General features: G+C 43.6%; 1 protein-coding gene across 3 annotated transcripts; it reads right to left on the reverse strand.

Moving 5' to 3' along the window:
* Positions 1–278: 278 nt before the first annotated feature.
* Positions 279–20986, reverse strand: dspb (desmoplakin b). 3 transcript variants are annotated; one of them, XM_026322990.2, is made up of 24 exons: positions 20473–20986; positions 18291–18382; positions 17440–17561; positions 17194–17344; positions 16203–16328; positions 15860–15919; positions 15600–15767; positions 15234–15338; positions 15018–15113; positions 14272–14397; positions 13807–13959; positions 13363–13517; positions 13092–13218; positions 12215–12401; positions 10838–11292; positions 10567–10745; positions 9494–9632; positions 8933–9126; positions 8360–8522; positions 8168–8251; positions 7983–8090; positions 7726–7824; positions 5554–7380; positions 279–4846 (listed from the first exon to the last, which is right to left on the reverse strand). In XM_026322990.2, the coding sequence occupies exons 1-24, from the start codon at positions 20759–20761 to the stop codon at positions 842–844; spliced, it is 9210 nt and encodes a 3069-aa protein (XP_026178775.1). In that variant the 5' UTR covers positions 20762–20986; the 3' UTR covers positions 279–841. The 3 variants fall into 3 exon arrangements, with proteins under 3 accessions (XP_026178775.1, XP_026178774.1, XP_026178776.1); XM_026322989.2 differs by having other exon boundaries at positions 18291–18381; positions 20376–20986; XM_026322991.2 differs by having other exon boundaries at positions 6883–7380; positions 20473–20977.
* Positions 20987–21389: the final 403 nt, after the last annotated feature.

Genomic DNA, 21389 nt, shown 5'->3' on the forward strand with positions numbered 1-21389 from the left:
TGGATTCATCTAAAAAGGAACTAGAGTTCATAGTTCATCAGATAAATGTAGTGCAGGGAAAAATAAAAGGTTTGGCTCTGGCATGTGGTGAAGTCCAAGGATGAAGTAGCACAAGATGGAAATACTCAAAGTACAAATACCTCAAAACTACTGAAGTGGTTACTTGAGAGACAATATACTCTCCACCACTGCTAAACCAGTTAGCCATATTTACAAATAAAGCAAGTTATTTTGCATGCATTTCAGCATGAAACTGACAAAAAAGACATGAATCCATATAAGCAACAAACTCAATGTTTAGCTTTTATTTTGAAATTCTGGGAAAGTGTTACAAAACCAGAAGTACTAAACAGCAAGTACTAAACCAATGGTTAACTATCAACTAAGTAGAAAAATAGCAGTTAGGATAATATAAGCAACCCAACCTTGCATCCTCCCTGAAAAAAGTAGGCACACAGGATATTTCAATCTCAAATAAATGTAAAAACCTTTGTTATCACCTTTATGTTACCAATGCAAAGCATAAAAAAAAGTATTATATGAAATCAGAAAAATATGCTTGAAAATCTGAAATATGTGTATGCATGAATTTAACAAATGATTTTAAATCCAAATACCTTAAGATGACTGCCAATAATACTTTAGTCAATTTAACAAAAGAGTATTGTGGTAGTGTTCTTACATATGATCAAAGCATAGCCAAGCCAAAGTTAAAAATCCAAAAAAAGTATAAAAAATGTCTAAAATGTTAACTCTGAATTATTCTCCTCTCACACAAGAAGCGGTTTTTTCAAGGTTCATTGCAACAAATTCAGATTCATGTGAAGAACCTTGTCATGTTTTATCTGGTAGAGGAGAAGGAGGTGAAGCTGTAACTGTAGTGACCAGTTAATGAGGAGGATGGGGAGCTTAGGTCCACACTGCTCCTGCGGGAGCCTTGTCGTGAGCCACTCCTGGAGCCTGTGGTGGATCCTGGGGCAGAGGACACATTGTATGGACTGCTGATCCCTCTGGAAGACACAGATGATGCCTGGAGCATTCTTACACCAGTGCTTTCTTCCACCAGGGAATTATCCAGGGCCTCCTTGTAAGAGATCTTCAATTTGCTCTTAGGGCATGTCAGGTTCTTTGCATGGCTTTTGATGTCTTGAAGCTTCAGGGCTGCTCTTTCATCTAGCCATCCCATTTTCAAAGCATCTTCTAAGGTTCTTCTACATTCCATTTCTGGGTCATATAGCCCCCCTGTTACAAACTGGAACTCCATGAACCTCTGTCCTGCCTCATAGGGCACCCACATCTCCTTCATAGCTTGAGCAACAGACATCTTCTTCTTGGTTTTTACATCCTCAAAACCAAGATACGCTTTTTGGGCAGGCTTGAGCTTCGTGGCCATTTCATCATTTATTATGCCCAAGCGAGAGGCCTCTTGGATGCTGAGCCTACGGCCATTTGCGGGATTGATTATTCCTCCAGTGCAGGCTTGAGCTTCCAGCAGTCTCTGAGCAGTGATAGCATCCACCAGACCACGGTTTAGAGCCTCGGTGATGGAGATCTTCTCTACATTCTCCGTGTCAAAGATGGCACCCACGGGTTCCTGAGAGGGCAGATTGACAGATACACTGGATATATGCTTGAGTGAGCCAGGTAGGTCTTGAGAAACACTGCTGATTGTGGAGCTTCGCTCTGTGACAGTGGTAGTTCTTGTGGTGGTCATCTTGGCAAGAGAAGGTGATAAGGGTCTTGGCAAAACTGATGATGATGCTGATGAGGTTTCAGATTTTCTTGAAGTTGATGATGAGCTAGTTGAAGATGATGCCATTGGCCTTGCGGTCGAGGATGAGAATGATCCATGTGTCGTCTTGTTGGTGATGATGTCAGCAAACTCGGTAAGGGTGATAACATGTGAACGGTACTTATCTAGAACTGATTGATCAATTACTTTCTTTTCCAGCAGCTCACTAATGTCATATTGTCTTCCAGTCTTCCTGTCAATGATAACAAACTTTACTGAACCATCTGGAGCAGTGATTGTGATCTCGTCCCATTCACACTCCTGCTGGGACAGCTCCAGGTAGGTGTCATAGTCAATAAACTTTTTGTCATATGCTTCACGAACCGTCATCTCTCTATTAGTCTCTGGGTCCACTATTAATACTCTTCTCTTTCTAGTAGTGTTCTTCTGAGTTGACTCTTGTTTTTTCTTGTTCATGATAGGTAAAAGGATGAGGCCAGTCTTTTTATCAGTGATACAGCGTTTCTTAAGCTGCAGATAGGTTAAATTTTCATCTGTGTTGGGGTCAAAGAAACCCTTAGTTTCATCACCCTCATCAGTCAGGATCTTGTTAATTGCTTCGTTGAAGTAACCCCTCTTGTATGCTACATTCACGTCAATGCGGTGGCTGTGCTCAGGATCAATGATACCACCGCTGGCAATTTGGGCCTGTAATAGACGGATGCCATGGCCTTTTTCTATCAGCCCTTTTTCCATGGCCTGAAAGAGAGAGATAATCTTGTTTGTACCAGGCGTTTTGTAACCAGTGACAGCGCTCTCTGCTGCTAGCAGGCTGTCCTTAAACTCTGGCCCAAAGAGATTTTTACTGTAGGCATCACTAACAGTCAGATAGAGGTTGTTGATTGGATCAACCATAAAACCAGAGGCAGCTTGGGCCTCGAGCAGTTCCAGTGTGGTACCACGTCTCAACAGTCCGTCTTTCATGGCCTGATAGATGGGTATCACCTTATCATTGGCTTCATCATAAACTCCTGCTATGCAGGTGGAACCTCTCAGATATGAGCGCAGGCGATCTTCAATGTCCTGTCTCGTCAATCTACCCTGGTTCACCTGGTCAACATCAGATTGTTTCAGCAGATTTGCATCCACTAGATCTATGACAGACACCTCACCCCGGAGCCCCCGGACAGTTAATGGCATTTTAGGTTCAGGGAGAAGCAGAAGACCTGTGCTTGGTTCAGTTTTACATTTTCTCTTCAAAGATATATAGGTAGTTGGTTGTTGGGTGTCTGGGTCCACATAGCACTCAGGGCAACGATTCAGGGCCTGGTATAGGTCCTCATCTATGAGATTACGCTGTTTAGCGATGTCTTTGGGTAGGAATACACTGAGGATGGGGTCCAGAATACCACCTAGAGACTCTTGAGCCTGAAGGAAACGTAGAGCCGTGTTTTTGTCAATTAATCCCTTGTTCATGGCCTGGCCAACTGATAAAAGGTTTCCAGTATTTCTGTCTTTGTAACCTACTGCAGCAGCCTCAGCTGCAAACAACTTTGATTCATCCTCCTTATTCACTACTCCTTTGGCACAAGCTTCTTCAACTGTCAGTTTCTGATTAGTTCTGGGGTCAATGATGTGGCCTGTGGCTGCCTGAGCAACCAGTAGCATGTCTGTGCTGTCAGGAGACATAATTTTCTGATTCTTTGCATCTGTAAAGGACAGTTTTTCTAGAGGCCCAGCTGCCACACCAGCAATTGATCCTGTCCCCTTTAGAAAGACCTTCTTATCCACCGACACATCTGGGACAGTTTTCTCCCCCCTTATTAGTTGGTTAAATGTTGGTTTGTCCAACACCCCACAGTCAAGCAACTGCTGTGCTGTTACTGTCTTGCGAACACCATCAAAGATCAGTTTGGAAGGGTCTTGCCTCTCAGTGATTGGCAAAAGAAGCAGACCTGTGTGTGGTTCGAGCTTACACCTTCTCTTCAAAGCCTCATAGCTTGTATCATTTTCCGTATCTGGGTCAAGGTAACAAGTAGGGTTCTGGTTTAGAACATAACAGAAGTTTTCATCCAAAATGTTGTGCTTGATAGCTACGTCTTTAGGTAGGAACACACTCAGATTGGGATCTAGAATTCCTCCCACAGACTCCTGGGCTTGCAGCAAGCGTACCCCAATCCTCTTGTCAATCAGACCCTTCTGCATGGCCTCAAATACTGAGAGAGGCTTGGATGCACTAGGATGCTTGTATCCCACAGCAGCAGCCTCTGCTGCCAATAATCTGTCTCGATCCTTAATATCCACCACCCCCCTGGCACAAGCCTCTTCTACAGTGAGTTTCTGATTGTTTCTGGGGTCAATGATGTGACCTGTGGCAGCCTGGGCTTCCAGAAGCAAATTGGCACTATCATCAGGCAGGAGCATTTGTTTCTTGGCTTCAGACAATGACATTTTGCCTTGGCTCCCCACTACTACCCCAGCAATGGGACCAGTACCTTTAAGGTTGACTTTTTTGTCGACAGACACTTCAGGGACAGTCTTTTGTCCATTCACAAGCTGGCTAAAAGTTGGTTTGTCCAATACACCACAGTCAAGCAACTGGTTTGCTGTGACTGGCTTGCGGACTCCATCAAAAATCAGAGTGGAGGCATCCAAGGTTGAGGACTCTCTAGTTCTCCTCAGCTCAGTCTCTGTGATTATTCTGGTAGTGGTCATCTCATGCATTTCTTTCTGGATGGTTGACAGCCTACTTTTATATGTCTCCTCAAGCTCCCTGAGCTCCCTCATCAGTCTCTCTATCTCACTTTTCAAAGCGTTCTTTTCTCTCTCCAGATATTCTTTGTCTGTGTCATACTGCCTGATCAGACTCTGCTTACTATCATACTGATCCTTCCAGTAACTTAAATCCCTTTTCACTCTGTCATTCTCCTCCTGTAGACGTTGCTTATTGCGAAGTTCAGAGTCTAGGGACAGCTTAATGCGACCGAGTTCGTCCTCTAACATTTTGAGGCGATCTTTGCCGTTTTCTGACAACTGCAATTTCAGCAACAGAGCATCTCTTTCCTTTACAATATCACTGTACTCAGACTGAATGGACTGCATCATGGCTGTTGTCTGCAAAAAGAAGACAAAGTCAAAATGTTAGTCAAGTCAAAAAACATTGATAGATTTACAGTATCAAGAACCATCTTTTTTTGCATCTTACATCACAATATACAATCATAAAATCTGTGAGAGCAAGAAGTATCAAGAAGGACAGCACACATACTTGCACTGTTCATTTTTTATAGCAACATGTGACTAATAACGAGAGCCACTCACGTCAGCCTTTTGGATCTGCATTTGTATTCATTTAGGAACAGACTAAACCATAAGATGATAAATGTATAACAACTGTAAATCAAAAGTTATTCTTTAGTTATGATAAGTCAGTGATGATCAGTTTAAACCCATAAACAGCAAGTCTGTGTGTTTTCTGCTTGGTAACCTTAAGTTAGACATGTACTACGCTAACTGCTAATTCCCTTCATAAAACATGAAAACAAGGCACTGTGCTAATAAGACTGGAAGGTAAAATAAATAGGTGAAGGCATTTTTAAAGAAAAAAGTAAAGTAATCAACATGCAAGCTTTTCCACATACAGATGCATGTGTTTAAATCAGTTTTACCAAGCAGGAGGCAACTACAGAGCATCTACAGCTTTTCCAGCATGCAAGCAAAATTTGCCTACAGACAGTAATAGCTACTTGATTGTTCCAAATTAGAGCTCTGATTTGGAAATCTGAGAGGAGTCCAGGACTAAATGCCAAACTTCCATGTACCTCGGAGGCCTGCTTTTGTATTTTCTCAGTCTCCAGCTTGAGTTTCTCTCTCTCTGACGAGAGCTCTGAGACCAGGTTGCGGTAGTCTACATTGCTGCGCTCGCTGGCTTTCAGTTGCAGCTCCAGGGCAGTAATCTGGGAGGACAGCTCATCATTACTTCCCTGTTTAGATCTCACAAGCTCCTCGTTCTCATGTCGGGCTGTTCTCACTTCTTCCTCCAGCTTCAGTCTCTCTTTGCTCAGGGTTTCTGTCATCTCTTTCTGCCTGAGAAGCTCAGCAGAGTTCTCATTAAGGGCTTTGGTCTTCTCCTCTAAAGTTCTATAAAGACCCTCATTCCTGAGATTTGCCTCTTTGACTCGGGCATGTTCCTGGAGTAGTTGTTGCTGCAGGGCCTTCAGCTCTGCACTCAGCTGTGTTATACGTTCTGCAGATGCTTTGTTTTGTCTCAGGCTTTTCTCCAGCTCCTCCTGCAACCTCAGACGCTCTTCTTCTCCTCTCTTTTCTGAAGTGCTGGCTTGTTCGTGGCTCTGGCGTAACGTAGTGATGGTGCTGGTGTACTCTGACAGGGTCGTGGTGCTCTTTTCCAGCTCTGTTTCTACCTGCCTTCTTCTGGCTATTTCTTCTTGGCAACCCTTCCTCAGATCCTCCACCTGGCTCTCCAGGCCATCTCTCACAGTCTGAAGGTCTTTGATGCGCCCCTGTAAGCTGCTCATGTTTTGTTCTAATCTGCTTCGCTCTCTGCTCTCCCTCTCCAGCTCTAACCGTAACTTCTTAAGCTCCTCCTCGTACTCCCCCAGCTGGGTCGCAGCTACTGATGAATTAGTTAGCTTCACCTGCAGCTGGGCCATAGACTGCTCAAGCACACCCTGCCCTTCCTCTATGATTTTTCTCCTGCGGGTCTCCTCCTCTAGACTGTGATTGACATAGGCCAGCTTCTCAGCCTTCTCCTGCAGGGTCCTCATGGCTTCAGCCAGCTCTTCTTTATGCTGGCTGCTTTCCTGCTCTCTCTGCCTCATCAGCTCATCCATACGGTTTTCCAGCTCTCTCCTCCTGCGCCCTTCCTCCGTGATGACAACACGCTGACTGTGAGCTTCCTCCTCCGCCTTCTTTCTTTGCTCCTCAGTCTGACTGATAGACATCCTGAGCCTCCTGCATTCCTCCTCCAGATTCCTTCTGTCTGCCTCCATCCTGTCGTACTGCAGCTTCAGCTCAGTGGTGTCCTCGTCCCTCTGGGCCGCCAGTCTCTGCATGTCTGTGCGACTGACGTGGATCTGGGATTCATAGCTCAGCTTTATGTTATTGATCTCCACATCGCATTGGCTCCTTACCTTTGATAGCTCCTTCTGCAGCTCCTTTGCTTTCGCTGCTTCATCAGCCAGCTGCCGCCGCAGCTGTTCGAGCTCTTGATCCTTAGTGGCCACACTCTTCTCCACCTCTAACTTGGACCAACTGACCGTCTCCAGCTCCTTCTGCCTCTTCCTCAGCACCAACTCATATTCCTCCTGCTGGTGAGTGTAGCGCTCCTCTGCGAGCCTCCTCTTCCTCTTTTCTTCCTCAAGCAAATAGTTGAGTCGTCCCACCTGATCGTTAAGGTCTGACAGCTGGCTCTGAGTGGTGTTCAGGCTGTCCTTGGTGGCACTGCACTGCATTGCAGTATTGCGTTTCACCTCCTCTATGGACAGCAGCTGCTCCTGGGACTGGGACAGCTGTAGCTGGTAGCGGGCCAGAGCATCTTCCAGCGATTTGTTCTTGGAACTGTGGTCTTGGACATTCTCCCTCAGCAAGCGAAGCTCTTCTTCTAACAGGTCAATCCTGGTGTTACGAATCTGAAAAGCAGTCAAAGCAAAGGTGAACGCAGGGGCAATAACACACTCTCGAGCTAGGAGAAAACTGCAGAGCTGAGTGCAGTTTCTGTGGGTTTGTTGCTATAAATAACATGTAATATTATGAGCATGAAATCAGGTTTTTAATATTGTTCATTTTTTTCAAAAGAGGCTGGATTAATTTAACAATTATAGACTGGGACTATTAATTGGTGGATTTTTTCCCACAGGCCATGGGCAAGATCACATCAAAAGTTAAAGGAAAAATGAAAAAAACAAAATGTTTATTTAAAAAAAATATAGGAAGAGCAAAAATAGTCAAAGAACTACAAAATCCAGAAGCAGTACCTTGAGCTCCTCCATGCTTTTGAGCAACTCTCCCAGGAATTTATAGTAGTCACCAGACAGGGTAAACAATTCCATGTAACGGGTCTGTAGTTGTGTAGCCTGGGACAAAAACTCGAGGATTAATTCACAGATAATTTCAGTTCACAAATACATGCAAATTGTGTTCACCTCAATCCCACTGATCTAAAACAGGACATATTTTTTTCTATTACTGGTGCTTCATAACCTCCCAGACGTTTGGGTTCTACTGGAGTTACCTCCTGATTAAGATCCATTGTCGGGGACTTCAGCATCGTCCTCTTGATGGGGATGTTGAGCAAAGTCTCTAAGCCAGAGGTATAAGAGGCCAGGTCTGTTTCATAATCCTGTAAAGAAACATACAGAAGTCATGAATGCAGGAAAATAAAACGAAATGCTTCAGATCCGGATGTGACTCTCTTACCTTGACCGATCTGACACAGCTGTCATTGTCCTTCAGCACACTGTCCACTGTCTCCCTCTTTGCTTTGATTTCTGTGTTCAGTGCCTTAAAGCAACAACAATATAAGATGTGATACCTGAAAACACACATGGCTATAGATCCTTGACACAGTAATCAAGTAAATGAAGAGCAATGAGGGGTTCAGAAAGAGACCTTCTGTTTGTTAATGTGGTCATTCAGTGCTTGGACGGTCTCTATCTTGGTGTTCTGCAGGGAGTCTTGTTTCTTCCGTGTAGCATCAATCCAGTCAGTAAGGGAAGTGCTGGTTTGAGTGTAGTGCTGCAGCTGAGGCAGATACAGCTGAAGATCCTGGAGCCTGAGCAATAAAACAGAAGGAGGAAGAATTAAAAAGATAGCACCACACCTTCAGTGTCTTTTTCTGTAGACATGCTGAAAACAAAACTAACTATTAATGTAAATTACTGAGAGTGAGACTAAGAGTGACTTCCCTTTTGCACAATTCTCTAATTTGATTTTTTGGTTTGAGGAATAAGTGGGTATAGATAATGGATAGTTTTTTGGTTTCTTTGTTGATTTATTTGCTTATTTCAGTGTGGAGACCAGACCAGATACCTGAGATCAACAACCAGCAGCAAGAGAAAACTTTAAAATCTTCAGTTTCCTTGACAGAAATTATTTATTATATAACAAATCATAAATCATTCAGAAACACAGATTTAGGTCTTGGGTTAGTTGTGTATAAGAGCGACAGATAGCCATACACACCTGGTGTCAATCTGTCCTTGGATTCGTTTCCAACGGTCTGACAGCAGTCCCACCTGCTCAGTGTATTTAGACAGCATCATGTCACACCTGTAGTAGGGCCCACCCACTTGGCTGTTCCAGTGGCTCACATTAGCCAGCTGTGTCTCCATAGAGGCCAAAACATTCTTCTTCAGTTCCAACTCTGCTTTAATACTCTATGTATCAACAACACACAGGAAAGACCAGTCACATCCCTCGTAAAATAAAGAGAAATCCCTCAGTAAGAACAGTTATACGACACAGTCAAAAACAAAAGAACATCACTGGCATTTTGCTCTCTCAGCAGCTTTTCTAATCCAACCCGATGGGTGACCACTGAGCCATGCACTATACTGGTATTCTGTCTCAGCTGCAGCTTGCCAGGAATAAAGCTGAGCAGTGAATCAGAATTGGCTAGAATGGTTTTCACAAGAAATTCTTTCTCTATAGTTGTAAAAGATATTTAAAATTAAAAAAAATATATTTTCCAACTAAAGATAGATGCCATTTTTTTGAATTATTAAAAAAAATAAAATAAAATACCTTCAGGGTTGATACATAATCCTGCACTTCACTGGTCGACAGAGAGGTGGTTTCTTTCTCTGTCAGTCTCGCTTCATGAACTTTCACTATGTCCTCAACTTGTGCAATGCTCTGCAGCATGTCCCTCAAAGCCTGGAGCCTGATAAACATGAAGAGATGAAGCAGAAATACGTAGTCAATGTCATTCCAGAAGAAAAAGACCAATACGTATTTATTTTCTAAATGATATTGGCAAGCTATATGTAAGAATATCCTCCTGTTCATTTCTGAATTTAAATGTGTGAGAAAGTAAATGGAGATTAGACATGACACATTTGTCACTCTACAACATTTTCTGAAGGATGATAGTATAGTCGACCCATAGTCTAGCGGAAAAGACAACTTTGACCTCCTGCAGATCTGTATCTAAGCTTTAATTTGAGTTTATAATCACTGGCCAGATCCTAACACTGCGCCCTCCAGCCACAGCAATAAGGTTTTAGACTTATCAAACTTTATTAAAAGCGTCACTGTGCTGCATTCTTTGTGGGCCCATAAAAGCTTTTGATAGTGTTGGTCATATTTTGTTAGACAAGTCACATTTAATAGATTTGATGAGTTTGTTTACGGATGCTTTTACGGATATATTTGTAAATCTCAGGGTCTCTGACAGTCGTTTTAAGTCCAGCCTCTAAAATATTGTTAAAGGTGTCCCACAAGGATCGATACTAGATCAACTGCCATGTAAGACATACACAATATTTCTTTCCAAATTGTCACTGCTATATAAACTTCTGAGACAATTTGTCTTTAAGTTAAGTTAAAGATACTATGACATTATATTATTGGCATCCTTCAAAAGTTTCTTATTATAACACTGACCAGGAAACAATGGGTTATACATACTTTGCTACTGGAATTTTGTTAATTGAAAACATCTTGTGGACATTTTAATTTAGTGTGTGTTAGTGTGTTTAGAGTGTGTTTATTGGCTTTTCTGCCTGAATCAACTTAGTTGTGATATTGTGTGATTTTCTCAGTGAGACTTCCTGAATGAACACAACAAGAGTTTGAGTTTTGTCTGCGCTCTGTACCGCTGTAGGTAAGCTGATGAGATAGACTCCAGACTGCCCAGTCTTTTGTTAATGACTTCGATCTCACTGCGGAGAAACTCGGCTTTATCTGGGTCATTTATACCCTCCAGTTCCTTCAAAATACGCTCCCTCAGACGTAAGTACTCCTCACGCATGGAGTTAATGTCACGTTGCGCCGTCTGCCAAAAAGACACAGAAATACACTATAAGATTTGTTTTTAACACCATATAATTGTCTGTACTTCTAGTCTTTCTGAGCTTGTGTGTCTACCTCTAACTGAGTGATCATGAGGCCACAGTCTTTCACCCCATCATCGCCAAAGCAGATATGAACATGCTGACTCAGCAAGCTCTCAAAGCCTTCCAGCCTGAGTCTGAGCGCATGCAGCTCTGATAAGCTGCGGGAGGAAGAATAGGATGAGGGGATGGAGGAAGAAGTGGAGGACGACCCCTGTTTCTTCCTCTCATCTCTGACCCCTTTCACTGTCTCCTTCCTGATCGTCTGCTCTTTGGTCACCACCTCTTTCTTGGCTTCTATTTTCCTCTCTGCTGCTTTCTGCATCTCTGCTCTTTGTCTTTCTTCTTCCATTCTCCTGACCTGTTCTTCAAGCCTCCTGGCCTCTGCTTCTGCAGCAGCTTGCTGTTGATGCTGTTGCTGCTGTATTATAATCAGATGCTGCTGCTGCTCGGCCGCTTGCTGTGCTTCTATTTGTTCCTGTTGCACGACTGAGGGTAGACGTAAAATATGGTTTTAGAATTGGCAGAGAAAGTCATGTGGTCACACAGTGGGTGAAAAAGATATGTGAGATTCAATAACAGGAATGTTGTGGAGTGTTGATTGGCTAATCATTGTGTTGACAAAAACAAAAGCAGCTGTGCAACAGCTGAATCAAAAAGAGCTTGGTTTCAGAATGTTACCAGCATTTTCTGATGTTGGAAGGTGTGGAGGAAGGTGGGACTCTGACCTTGTTAAACTGAGAACATACTTGGCCTAATGCATACATGCAGCAAATGGCAGCACCATCAGTGTCACTGGTCACTTACATGTGTACAGTGTGTATGTGTGGGGGAGTTATAAGGTTAGACACTAAGGTGTAATCATCCCTCACTAGAAATGGAAGGTCCCCAGGTTTCCATATCTGCTGCTGAAACTTTAGAATAGCAAATATGTTGCTGTGGAGCGACACTGTCACTGGATACATGTGGGGAGTTACTCAAAAGTTTCTGCCATTGTTCTAGTGATGAGTCTCAAAATATAGAGACTACACTTCCTCTTCATCACTTCAGAAACCCTGTGCTGCTTTTTTAATTTCTGACTATGTTACATCTGCAAACTAGTTAAAAGCAAGTTCTGTTTGTCACTGGCTTTAGAGAATACAACAAGTACTTCCCATCGATATTGATTTGGAGTTCTACTGCAGTATAAAACACAATATGTACTGCACCAAAACTATTTTTAAAAAAAATGATTATTTTTGTCATCAGTTTTACCAGTTACTGAAGTTTTAGGTTTTTCTTTGGTAAATTATTCCACATACAGGCCAACAAGTAAGAAACAAAAGCAAAGACATTCCCATTGCTGAGAACACACTATGATATGCTGTATTATTACAGTGTTGTATATACAGCGTTTTTTTTAAATACTGACTGTAAGTGGGCAGCTGCACCACCAGCTGTTCATAGTGGGTCTGGGCTCCTGAGACCTGGGTCTCCATGCGCCTCTTGTCCTCATCATCAAACATCTGGGAGTTGTGGCAGCTCAGTTTGAACTCCTCAAAGTGATTCTCCAGGTTCTTGAAAATTTGGCGGTAGTCCTCAGGACGCATCTTGGCCAACTGAAAACACACACACACACACACAGACTTAGGTCTACACCACAGAAACTATGAAGATGCACATTGTACCCGAAACCAAAAGGTAATTATGATTAAGTAAAAAAACTCCAATAACAAGAATGGATCTGTTTGGACAATTTCCACTTTTTGGATATTTTGAATTCTGCATCTTGGCAACAGCAGGGTGCAGAACATACTGGTTTGTAAACATATTGGTCGGATTACGCTGACATACTCATAGTAGTTTTAGTTTCCCACAGAGCGCTGGAGTGCTGTTATTTCAGATTTAATTAGAGGATAAATCCCCTGAGATGCAGCATCTTTTCAAAGGGTTTTCCTGAAGGTTGTCTTGATTTCTCCTGAATGTTGTAGCTGATTTCAGTATCGTTCTGAACCCAGTGGCACAGATGAGATCCCGTGCTGATTGAGGCTTGTTGGGACCTTCCTGTGTGTAATTATCTCTACGAGCAGACACACTCATCTCTGGATGAAAAGCTGAACAAAGTTGATAACCTGAAACACACCTGAGTCATGTCTCTGCTGTGGTTTACCTACAGTAGATCCAATTTGCTGGTCTCATTGGAGAAGATTTACATTTCACATGCAGTGTGCACCTTCTCCATGGGCGACTAAATGAATACATTCATGGAAGACAAGCGAGACTGATTTCAGAGTTTCTTCGTCACTTACCATGGTCATGGTGAGGGAGTTGATGTGTTTGATATCCAGGAGACAGTACTGCCAGGCAATGAGACTCTTAACGTTGATGTACAGCTGATTCCAGATCGCCAGGATGGCCTCGTAGTACTGTTCATTCCTTTAAACAGCACAGAGGAGAATATCATCTCTTCACTCATAATAACAGGGTTTCCCCAGTTTCCCTTCAGACAACGTTCATCCATCCCTGACCTGGAGTTATGTGACGTGTCAGAACCAGAAACAAACATTTTTTTGGTCTTACTTTTTGGCCAGGCTGACGCTGAGTGGATTAGGAGGAGGCACGATCAGACACACAGAGGGCACCAACATATCCAGTCCCCCGGGGCCAGTCACATCCCACTTACTGCGCTGACTGTTGTCCTTCAGGATGGCCTCATTGTCCTTACAGATCACCTTCTGTAAAGCCCCATTGAAAAAGTACTTTAGTCATAAACACACAAACACAAATTTGTCTTCGGTTCATTACGATTTTAAAGGATCGAGATCTTAAAGACTTGAGGGAATTGTGCTACAGATGGATCCCTACATATACTGTATGAATATAAATCACTCTGAATGGGCACATGCTGTCACCGTTCAGGTCATAGATATACAGTGTGTGTGTGTGTGTGTGTGTGTGTGTGTGTGTGTGTGTGTGTGTGTGTGTGTGTGAGAGAGACTGTGACATGAGCTTCGGGCATCAGACCTGGTCTTGTTTGAAATCACACAGAGCTTTGACGATGACCGGGCTGCTGCTCTTCTCCTCAGGGTTTCTGGGTTTCAGCCTGACAATGCTCTTTGACTTGTTGACCAGATGTTGAACCTGCCTTTTGTTTTCCATAATCTTCTCCCTCTCTCTCTGGAGATACATAAAAAAAAGAGCTGGTTTGCAGACTGATAATAAAACAGAAAAAAACCTCCAAAGTCCAATAAAGAGCCGATGAACACAAATGCAATAAAACTAAAATACAAAAAGACAAAAGAACATTCTCTCTCTGCAGAGCTGTCCTGCAGAATGAGCCCCTAAGATTCCTGCTTGTCACTTTATCGCGTTGCCTGAGATGTGACATTTTACAGCCACAGCAAAAAGCCCCAAAAAAACACAATGAATCTAAAAAAATAATTTGAAATCACCCAAGATCAGAAATCATCCGCAGTGACGCTGACGTACCTCCAGTCCCCTCAGCAGCTCCAGCAGGTTCTCCAGAGACGTGTTCTTGTCACAGGTGAACTTTTTCCGGATCGTCTCATGTTCCTTCTGCAGGGTGCTGTATGTCTCATTAGCCTCTTTAAAGAACTATCACAAAACACAAAGCAGGATGAGTAATGATGATCACCAGAGATGAGACATGACAGAGCCTGATTAATCACAGGTTCCTTTTGCTAATGTGAGGAGGAAAGCAGCATCTGTCAGAGTGTTTTTCATTTCAACACTGGGGGCATAGTGTTTTTTAAAACATGACACCCTCTGGCTTTAATTAGAGCAGATTTTCATGTTGGGAACAACGTTTTCATTATTGAGGAAGAAGAAATTTCAGTGCGTGCAGGTCTGCTGTTCAAACACCTGGCTATGGATCTGTCTTATCCAACGAGCTCTATACAACACTGAATTACTGTCAAAATGGATCTGGAAAACCTGGTAGCAATCAGGTGTCAATTTGCACATCTGGCAAACACATTCATTAATTAGGATTTGTGTTTTTGCTGCATGGGGAATATTCAGTGTGTTAGTCACCTGAGGGGGATATTCAGCTTTTTTGTTGCTAAATGCTTCACAGTGCAATCAGCTGAAACTTGTTACAAGTTCAGTAAAGCTGAGTGTCCTTTCACCAGCAGCAACAACCTTTAAACTACATGCAATCATCTCATCAGCTGTTAACGTAAAAATCCTTATCTGAGCAGTTTTCTTCGTGTTACCTGGCTGTACGCTGCGTTTTCCTTCAGATGAATATCAATGCATTTCGTAATCTGCAGCAGCCAGCTCCACTGCGTCTGCAGGGTGTCTTGGTAAGCCTAGAAAACGCACAGAAGCTTAGAATACCGAAAATCCATAAAAGAGCAGGGCTCCTGCTTGGACGCATATAAATGCATGTGAGCGTTGTGTATTGTTTTGGTAAGTGCACTGGTCCACACCTCGATCTTGTCTGAGGCTGGGTGGTTGTTCTTCAGCAACACATCCACTTTGGCTTTCAGTTTATTCAGGTCCTTCTCTTTGTCCTCCAGGGCACTCATTAGTTTCTGTTATATAAGAAGAGGTTTAATCACCGGGGACACACACAAGCATCAGGATGCAGCTGGAGGAATGCTCTAAGTGGGTGACTGACTACAGCTGCCAAAATCTAATCTACCACAGATAATTGCTCCCATATGAAATGCTGATAAACTACACAAACAGACACTGCCAAGAATGTTAATTGACCAGAATGAGAAAACAGATTTCTGTAGCAACAACCCTAATTCTCCACCAATTCCCAGTGTTACAGTGTGTGTCTCACTGACCGAGTAGCTCTCCTGCTTCTTGGGGATGTACTGGTCAATGTTCTTGTCGCCCCAGTCAAACACCAGTTCCTCCTCCTCCCTGTCGTTCACCCACATGATCGCTGTGGATATTTGCTGAATGATCTGCTGGAGGTCGCGCAGCTGCTGGGCCCGGCCAAAGGACAGTTGCTACCAAAGGGAAAGAGAGAACGTTTATATGCAAAGCTGGCAATTCACCTGAAAGCACACAACAGAGGGAGCGATCATTTCATTTCTTCTACCTGTAGATTGTCCCATTCCTGCTCCAGCACGTGAAGATTTGCTTTGTCTCCTTTTTTAGCCTGTGGGAACAGAAACGATCTGACTTCAGCTAAGAAGATCTCAAATGTTATCTTCAAAATACAGGAGAATTTCACCATTTGAAATATGTAAATATTAAAATCTAATCATTGTAAGGATTTATTTAAAACCAAAGCTTTTTGTGGACTTGATAACAAATTGAAATTAATTTTACAAAACCCAAACATGAACCCAAACACAGAAAAAGAGATGTGATGTGCTGATATGTTGTGTTATGTTATGTATGATATCTGTATGTGTCAACGCTGGGCAGCCCAAACCCACCAGGTCGTCTTTGGCTCGATCCACCTCTGGACTCCTCTGGATGGAGCTGTGAAACTTCTGGTGGTTGATGAGCTGCTGCTCGATGGCGGCAGGATCGTCTCCCCAGGAAGCCGTTTCAACCAGACGCTGACACACAGAAATACACACGTTATTTAATGAACACACATTAGTGCAAAGCTGAAATACACACTAAATACACACCTTTTGAACAACTGATTCACAACTCAACAACCCTGAACATCACAATTTGTTTTCAGGCGTTTGTTTAATATGCACTTCATACCAGCAGGTGGTGGCAGAGAAATGTTTTTTCTTTTCATTAATTTTTCTATGAATTTGAGAGGAACTTTAGGACAAATGTCTCCAGGAAAAGACGCAAAACTAAACCTTCTCCATTCAGTCTGTCTGCAGCACTGCCTTAAAATGTGTGTTTGCTTATCGGATGCCCATGAATGTGTTGTTACTGTCAGGCTCAGCTGCACATAAGAGAGGAACACTTCCATGCATAAACTGGGTGCTGGGTGCACAGTATCCTGGTTTAGTGAGATCTGCCAGTCAGCTCACTCCTCTTTAAAGTGACAGATCACTGTAAATCTAAAATCTGAATGCACCAAACTGCCTTATTTACAGTGTCCTTTTTATGAGATATAAGTTTTTAAAGTTTTGTAGGGTGTCTGCACTTTGCATGAATATACATTTCTCACTTTTTTAGGCCAATGGAAAACAAGACCAATTTAAATCAATTATAAACATGTGGAAACATCTGTGCAAGTTGATTTAGAGTCTCTCCAGCAAGTCAGCTGTTCTGTATTTCCTACACCAACACCTGTGTAACACTTCACCTGTTCAATTTGCCTCCTTTGTTTACCTGCTTCCAAACAAAGAAATGAGGAGCACAGCTCTAGCTTATTAGGGCTGTTTGAGGATTTACATTAGGTTTAGGTTCAGGTCAGGATAGGAACCGCGTTATGTTGTGGTTTTGTGTTCACACCTTCTGCTGTGCAATCCAGGCTATAGCGTCACTAAAGCTCCTTCCAGGCTCCTCCCAGCCCCCAGAGCTCCCTCTGGTGCTCCTCTTCCGCTGCAGGGTGCCTGTATAGGCCATGTGGACCCCCTTCAGCTGGTCTTTACACACCTCCAAGCTAGGGATTGAGAAGAAAGAAGACAATTGATAAGGCTCGCATTTATATAATTTGGATTACTGAATGGAAAGAAAACAGGAGGGGGTGTTTCTTACGTCCTGACTACGTTTTCATTCGACTGTCCCATTTGCCTCAGCTCCATCGCACAGCTCTTCAGCTGCTCCATGTTTTCTTTCGCCATCGCCATGTATCGCTCCACCTCACTTGGGGAACCGCCCTAAAAAAACAAAAACATATACAATATATATTTAAAGAGCAGCACAGAAAGATTCTGTTGATGGCGTGTTACCTAATAAAACTCTTATCAAATGAAAAGTACATTAAACTCTACAGCACTTCCTGTTCCTGCTTAGTAATTTATCTCAGCCTCCTTTAGCAAATGGAGTATTTTCACCTTTCACACGTCTGATATGCCGTGATGTTTAGTATTTCTTTCAAAATGCATCACAGTGCAGTGTTGTGAGGAGGGGTCAAAGCCAACAGGACAGTGAATCCCACATCCACATCAGTCACTCACACCACGATGGGTTTGGCACTTTTGCAGAAAAACAAATAATTCATCAAAGTTGCTCAACAACAAGAAGCAGAAGAGGTGTGGCTGCTATAACTTCAGTGTTGGTAGAGTAAAACTACCAGTGGATCCACTCCAAGGTCAGATCCAACCCAGAGATAAATAAAGAGCTTTCATTAGCAGCCTGGTTCCTATTATATGTCCTGGCACACACATTAAAGGCTTTACCCCCCCGTTAACTCGATTTACCACCAAATGTGACTTCTGTTCTTCTTCCTGCAGCTTTTCACCAACACTGGGGAAGCTGCAACTTGATGCTTTTCCTTTTTCTTGTGAAAAAAACCTCTGAATGAGCTCTGGGCCAGACAGGCTTTTGTTTGCACGACTGAAGTAAAAGACTCAACAAGCAGCAGCACAAAATAAATGGTGACTCACATTCTGAAGGGTGTACTCGGCTTTTTTCAGATACTCCTGGCACTGGACCTGCAGGGCCATGGCCTTCTGGTGGACGGCAGAGAGGCTGGAGCTAATGCAGAAAACACATCACCACAAAGATCGTTACTACTTTACAGACATCTCTACTGCAAAATCCAAACTTTTTTCTACTATGTGACCAATTAATGAAAATCAAGCTATGTGTTTTTGCAGAGATTCTCTAAATAATTATTTTCCCTTTTCATATTGTTTCACTAAATATTTAAAACTGACCTGTAGGTAAAGAAAAAAAGATCACATCCCTAAGATTAAAGACAAGACCTTTATGCCACAAACCACATAGACACAAATAGTGAAAACTGGATAAAAAGGTAGTTAATAGATTAGTTACTTCCTAAATTATAGGGTTTTTGTTTTTAAAAAAAAAAACATTCAATTTAACATGGAACAATTTTTTTTTCTTTCGGCTCCTCCTGTCAGGGGTCGCCACAGTTTTGTACCAGATGCCCTTCCGGACACAACCCTCTCATTTACTCGGGCTAGGGACCACACTGGCTTGTGAAACCCTCAGTGTAGTGGGCCCTGGTCTTCCAAAGGTGTCTCCCACCCAAGTACTAACCAGGCCCAGCCCTGCTTAGCTCCTGAGAGCTGACAGGATCACGGACTCACAGGACGGTGTGGATGTCAACGTGGAAGAATGACAGCTAAATTATTAATTGGCCTTTATTTTGATCACTATCCTATGTCCCATTGGCTTATATACATGTGAAGAACCCACATACTCAACAGGCAGGTTCTGGCTCAAATCTGGACCCAGATCCAAGTTTTCTGGACCCCAACTTCAATTTGACTGTAGCCTGACCCAGGCCCCTCTCTAATGCAGCACAATTCACAAGCTCGCTGCAGTCTGACATTACAGTGACGCTCTAAACTATTCATGCATGACCGATGGAGGTTGACAGTGAAAACACGCACCTATGGAAAGTCACCTTTACAAACACATGTGAATACAGATATAGTGGAAATGTGGTAGCACAGCCCACAGCTGAACTGTGTTATCGCTCTGTCCGACCTGTGTGTCTGAGTCAAAGGATGTGGAAACACAGAAAAGGTGTGACTTGTTCCACCAGCACAGAAACATGGTTGTGCGCACAGTTCTGGAGTATTTTCGATTCAAAGGCAGCTCTTTAACTTTCCCATGACAGGAAAGACATTTCACAGGTGGGCCTGCACGACTTTGCATTAACATTTGACCTGTGGGACCAGCTCAGTTGACTCTCAGTTGATGTGCAGACAAAAACATATTTAGCTCATTAACATCATCACTGAAAAAGGATCAAAACTTCTACTTTCCATGGAAACATATTAACTATCAGCTTTTTGAGACGCTGCCATACAGATCAGCCACACTAACATCATCTGATCGACTTTTTATTTGAGAACAGAGAGCATGATGATGAGAAGGATTAGGAAAGAACGTAGTTCACCTTTTCTCTTTATTCTCTCTCTATCCACCCAGCATTAAGAGTCAAACCCCTGCCACAGTGACATGGCTCCTGTACACACGGGAATGTGGACGCTCTGAAAGTCGTGCACGCTTGTGGAATAAAAATAAGGGTTGAGCTGTTGCAGCAGAGGGAACTTGGCTGTTCAGTGTGAGCTGTAAATCAAGCTGAGCATTTCCCTGCAGGGGCTGAGGCTCATTTAGAGGTTTAGCACAGCAGCTGTAAGTCTTCATACAGTGCAGCTTTATGACCGGGCGTCATCAATTATGTAATCTGCAGGTCAGCTATGGTGATAACTCTTTAAACAAACGCACACCAGCCTGCTGCTTTGGAAATTCTTTGCACGCAACCTCACCTCAGCCTGTGCAGACACTGGAGGCCTTTGAGCACAGTGAACTCTTGTCTATGACTTTTGCAGCAGAGAAGTATTTTCCCTGCAAACATTACTGAGCTGCAATGGATCCATTTTTAATTGCACCAGCTCTTTAGTCTGTCATGCACCGTCCCTGTGGTGAAGGCAACAAACACCAGGCGGCAGCGCGGAAGGTGCAAATAAAAGAAACCAAAAATTAATTCATACCCCATGCCGCCTCCCATGCCGCTCGCCATGCCGCCTCCCATGCCGCTCGCCATGCCGCCTCCCATGCCGCTCGCCATGCCGCCTCCCATGCCGCTCGCCATGCCGCCTCCCATGCCGCTCGCCATGCCGCCTCCCATGCCGCTCATCATGCCGCCTCCCATGCCGCTCGCCATGCCGCCTCCCATGCCGCCTGCGGTTCCACCTCCCGAATAGGACTTTGAATAGCTGATGGTTTTGTATCCCTCCATGTAAGGGTCATATCCATTACCGCCTCCATGCTGGCCATCGCTCCGTTCGAAGTGGTAGGTCCCCCAGCCAGTCAAGTCGCCTTTAGACCCGGACTTGCGGCTCATGTTCAGGGCCGGCTGAGATCCGTACATACTCATTATGACCAGGAAACGGCAGCCGATGCGCCTGTGCGGAAACTACCGGGAAAGTCCACGGGCGGAGGAGAAGAGCAGCAGGTAGGTCGACTCTCTGTCTCCACATGCCCCGGTCCCTCGGTCCCTCGGTCCCTCTGGTGCAGACTGCGAGGAGGACTGCAGGGGAGGATCGTTTTGGGGAGGCTGCTGACCACACCTCTGTGTCTCTCCCAAACCTGCTGAGCCAAAAACCACACCCAGGCCTCCCCCCACACAAACGCTGTGTGTGTGGCTCCTATCTCTGTGGGGACCGGCTGCCTTTCAAAACCAGTGAGGGTATCCTGGAAAAACTGGGAGTATTTAGTAAAGTAAGAACACTCTGCAGGTTTAGAGAAATTAGTGAAATGTGGGGCTAATTAGAAAAGTGAGGAGAAGTTTAGATCTTTAGTAAAAGTTTAGAGGTTTTGGACAGTTTGGGGAAATAAGAACATTCTGGAAAGTGAGAACTATTATGGAATATTGTGGAAAATAAAGGCGTTTTGGGAAAGTGAGGACATTTGTTGGAAAGCAGGGAGTATTTGGTCAAATGGGGTCATTCTGCTGATTGTGGACATTTTTGTAAAGTAGATGTTTTCAAAGAGGTTTTGCAAAG

Source organism: Mastacembelus armatus, chromosome 4, assembly GCF_900324485.2.
Source record: "Mastacembelus armatus chromosome 4, fMasArm1.2, whole genome shotgun sequence".
NCBI lineage: Eukaryota > Metazoa > Chordata > Actinopteri > Synbranchiformes > Mastacembelidae > Mastacembelus > Mastacembelus armatus.

Bases quoted from the DNA above. Each gene is read 5' to 3' on its own strand.
- dspb (XM_026322989.2), bottom strand. From the start codon at position 20,761: ATGAGTATGTACGGATCTCAGCCGGCCCTGAACATGAGCCGCAAGTCC. The intron at 13,518-13,806 runs GTCTGATGCCCG...GGGGCTTTACAG, and splicing joins GTGATTTCAAACAAGACCAG to AAGGTGATCTGTAAGGACAA. The intron at 9,633-10,566 runs GTACAGAGCGCA...CATGTTTATCAG, and splicing joins TCATCAGCTTACCTACAGCG to GCTCCAGGCTTTGAGGGACA.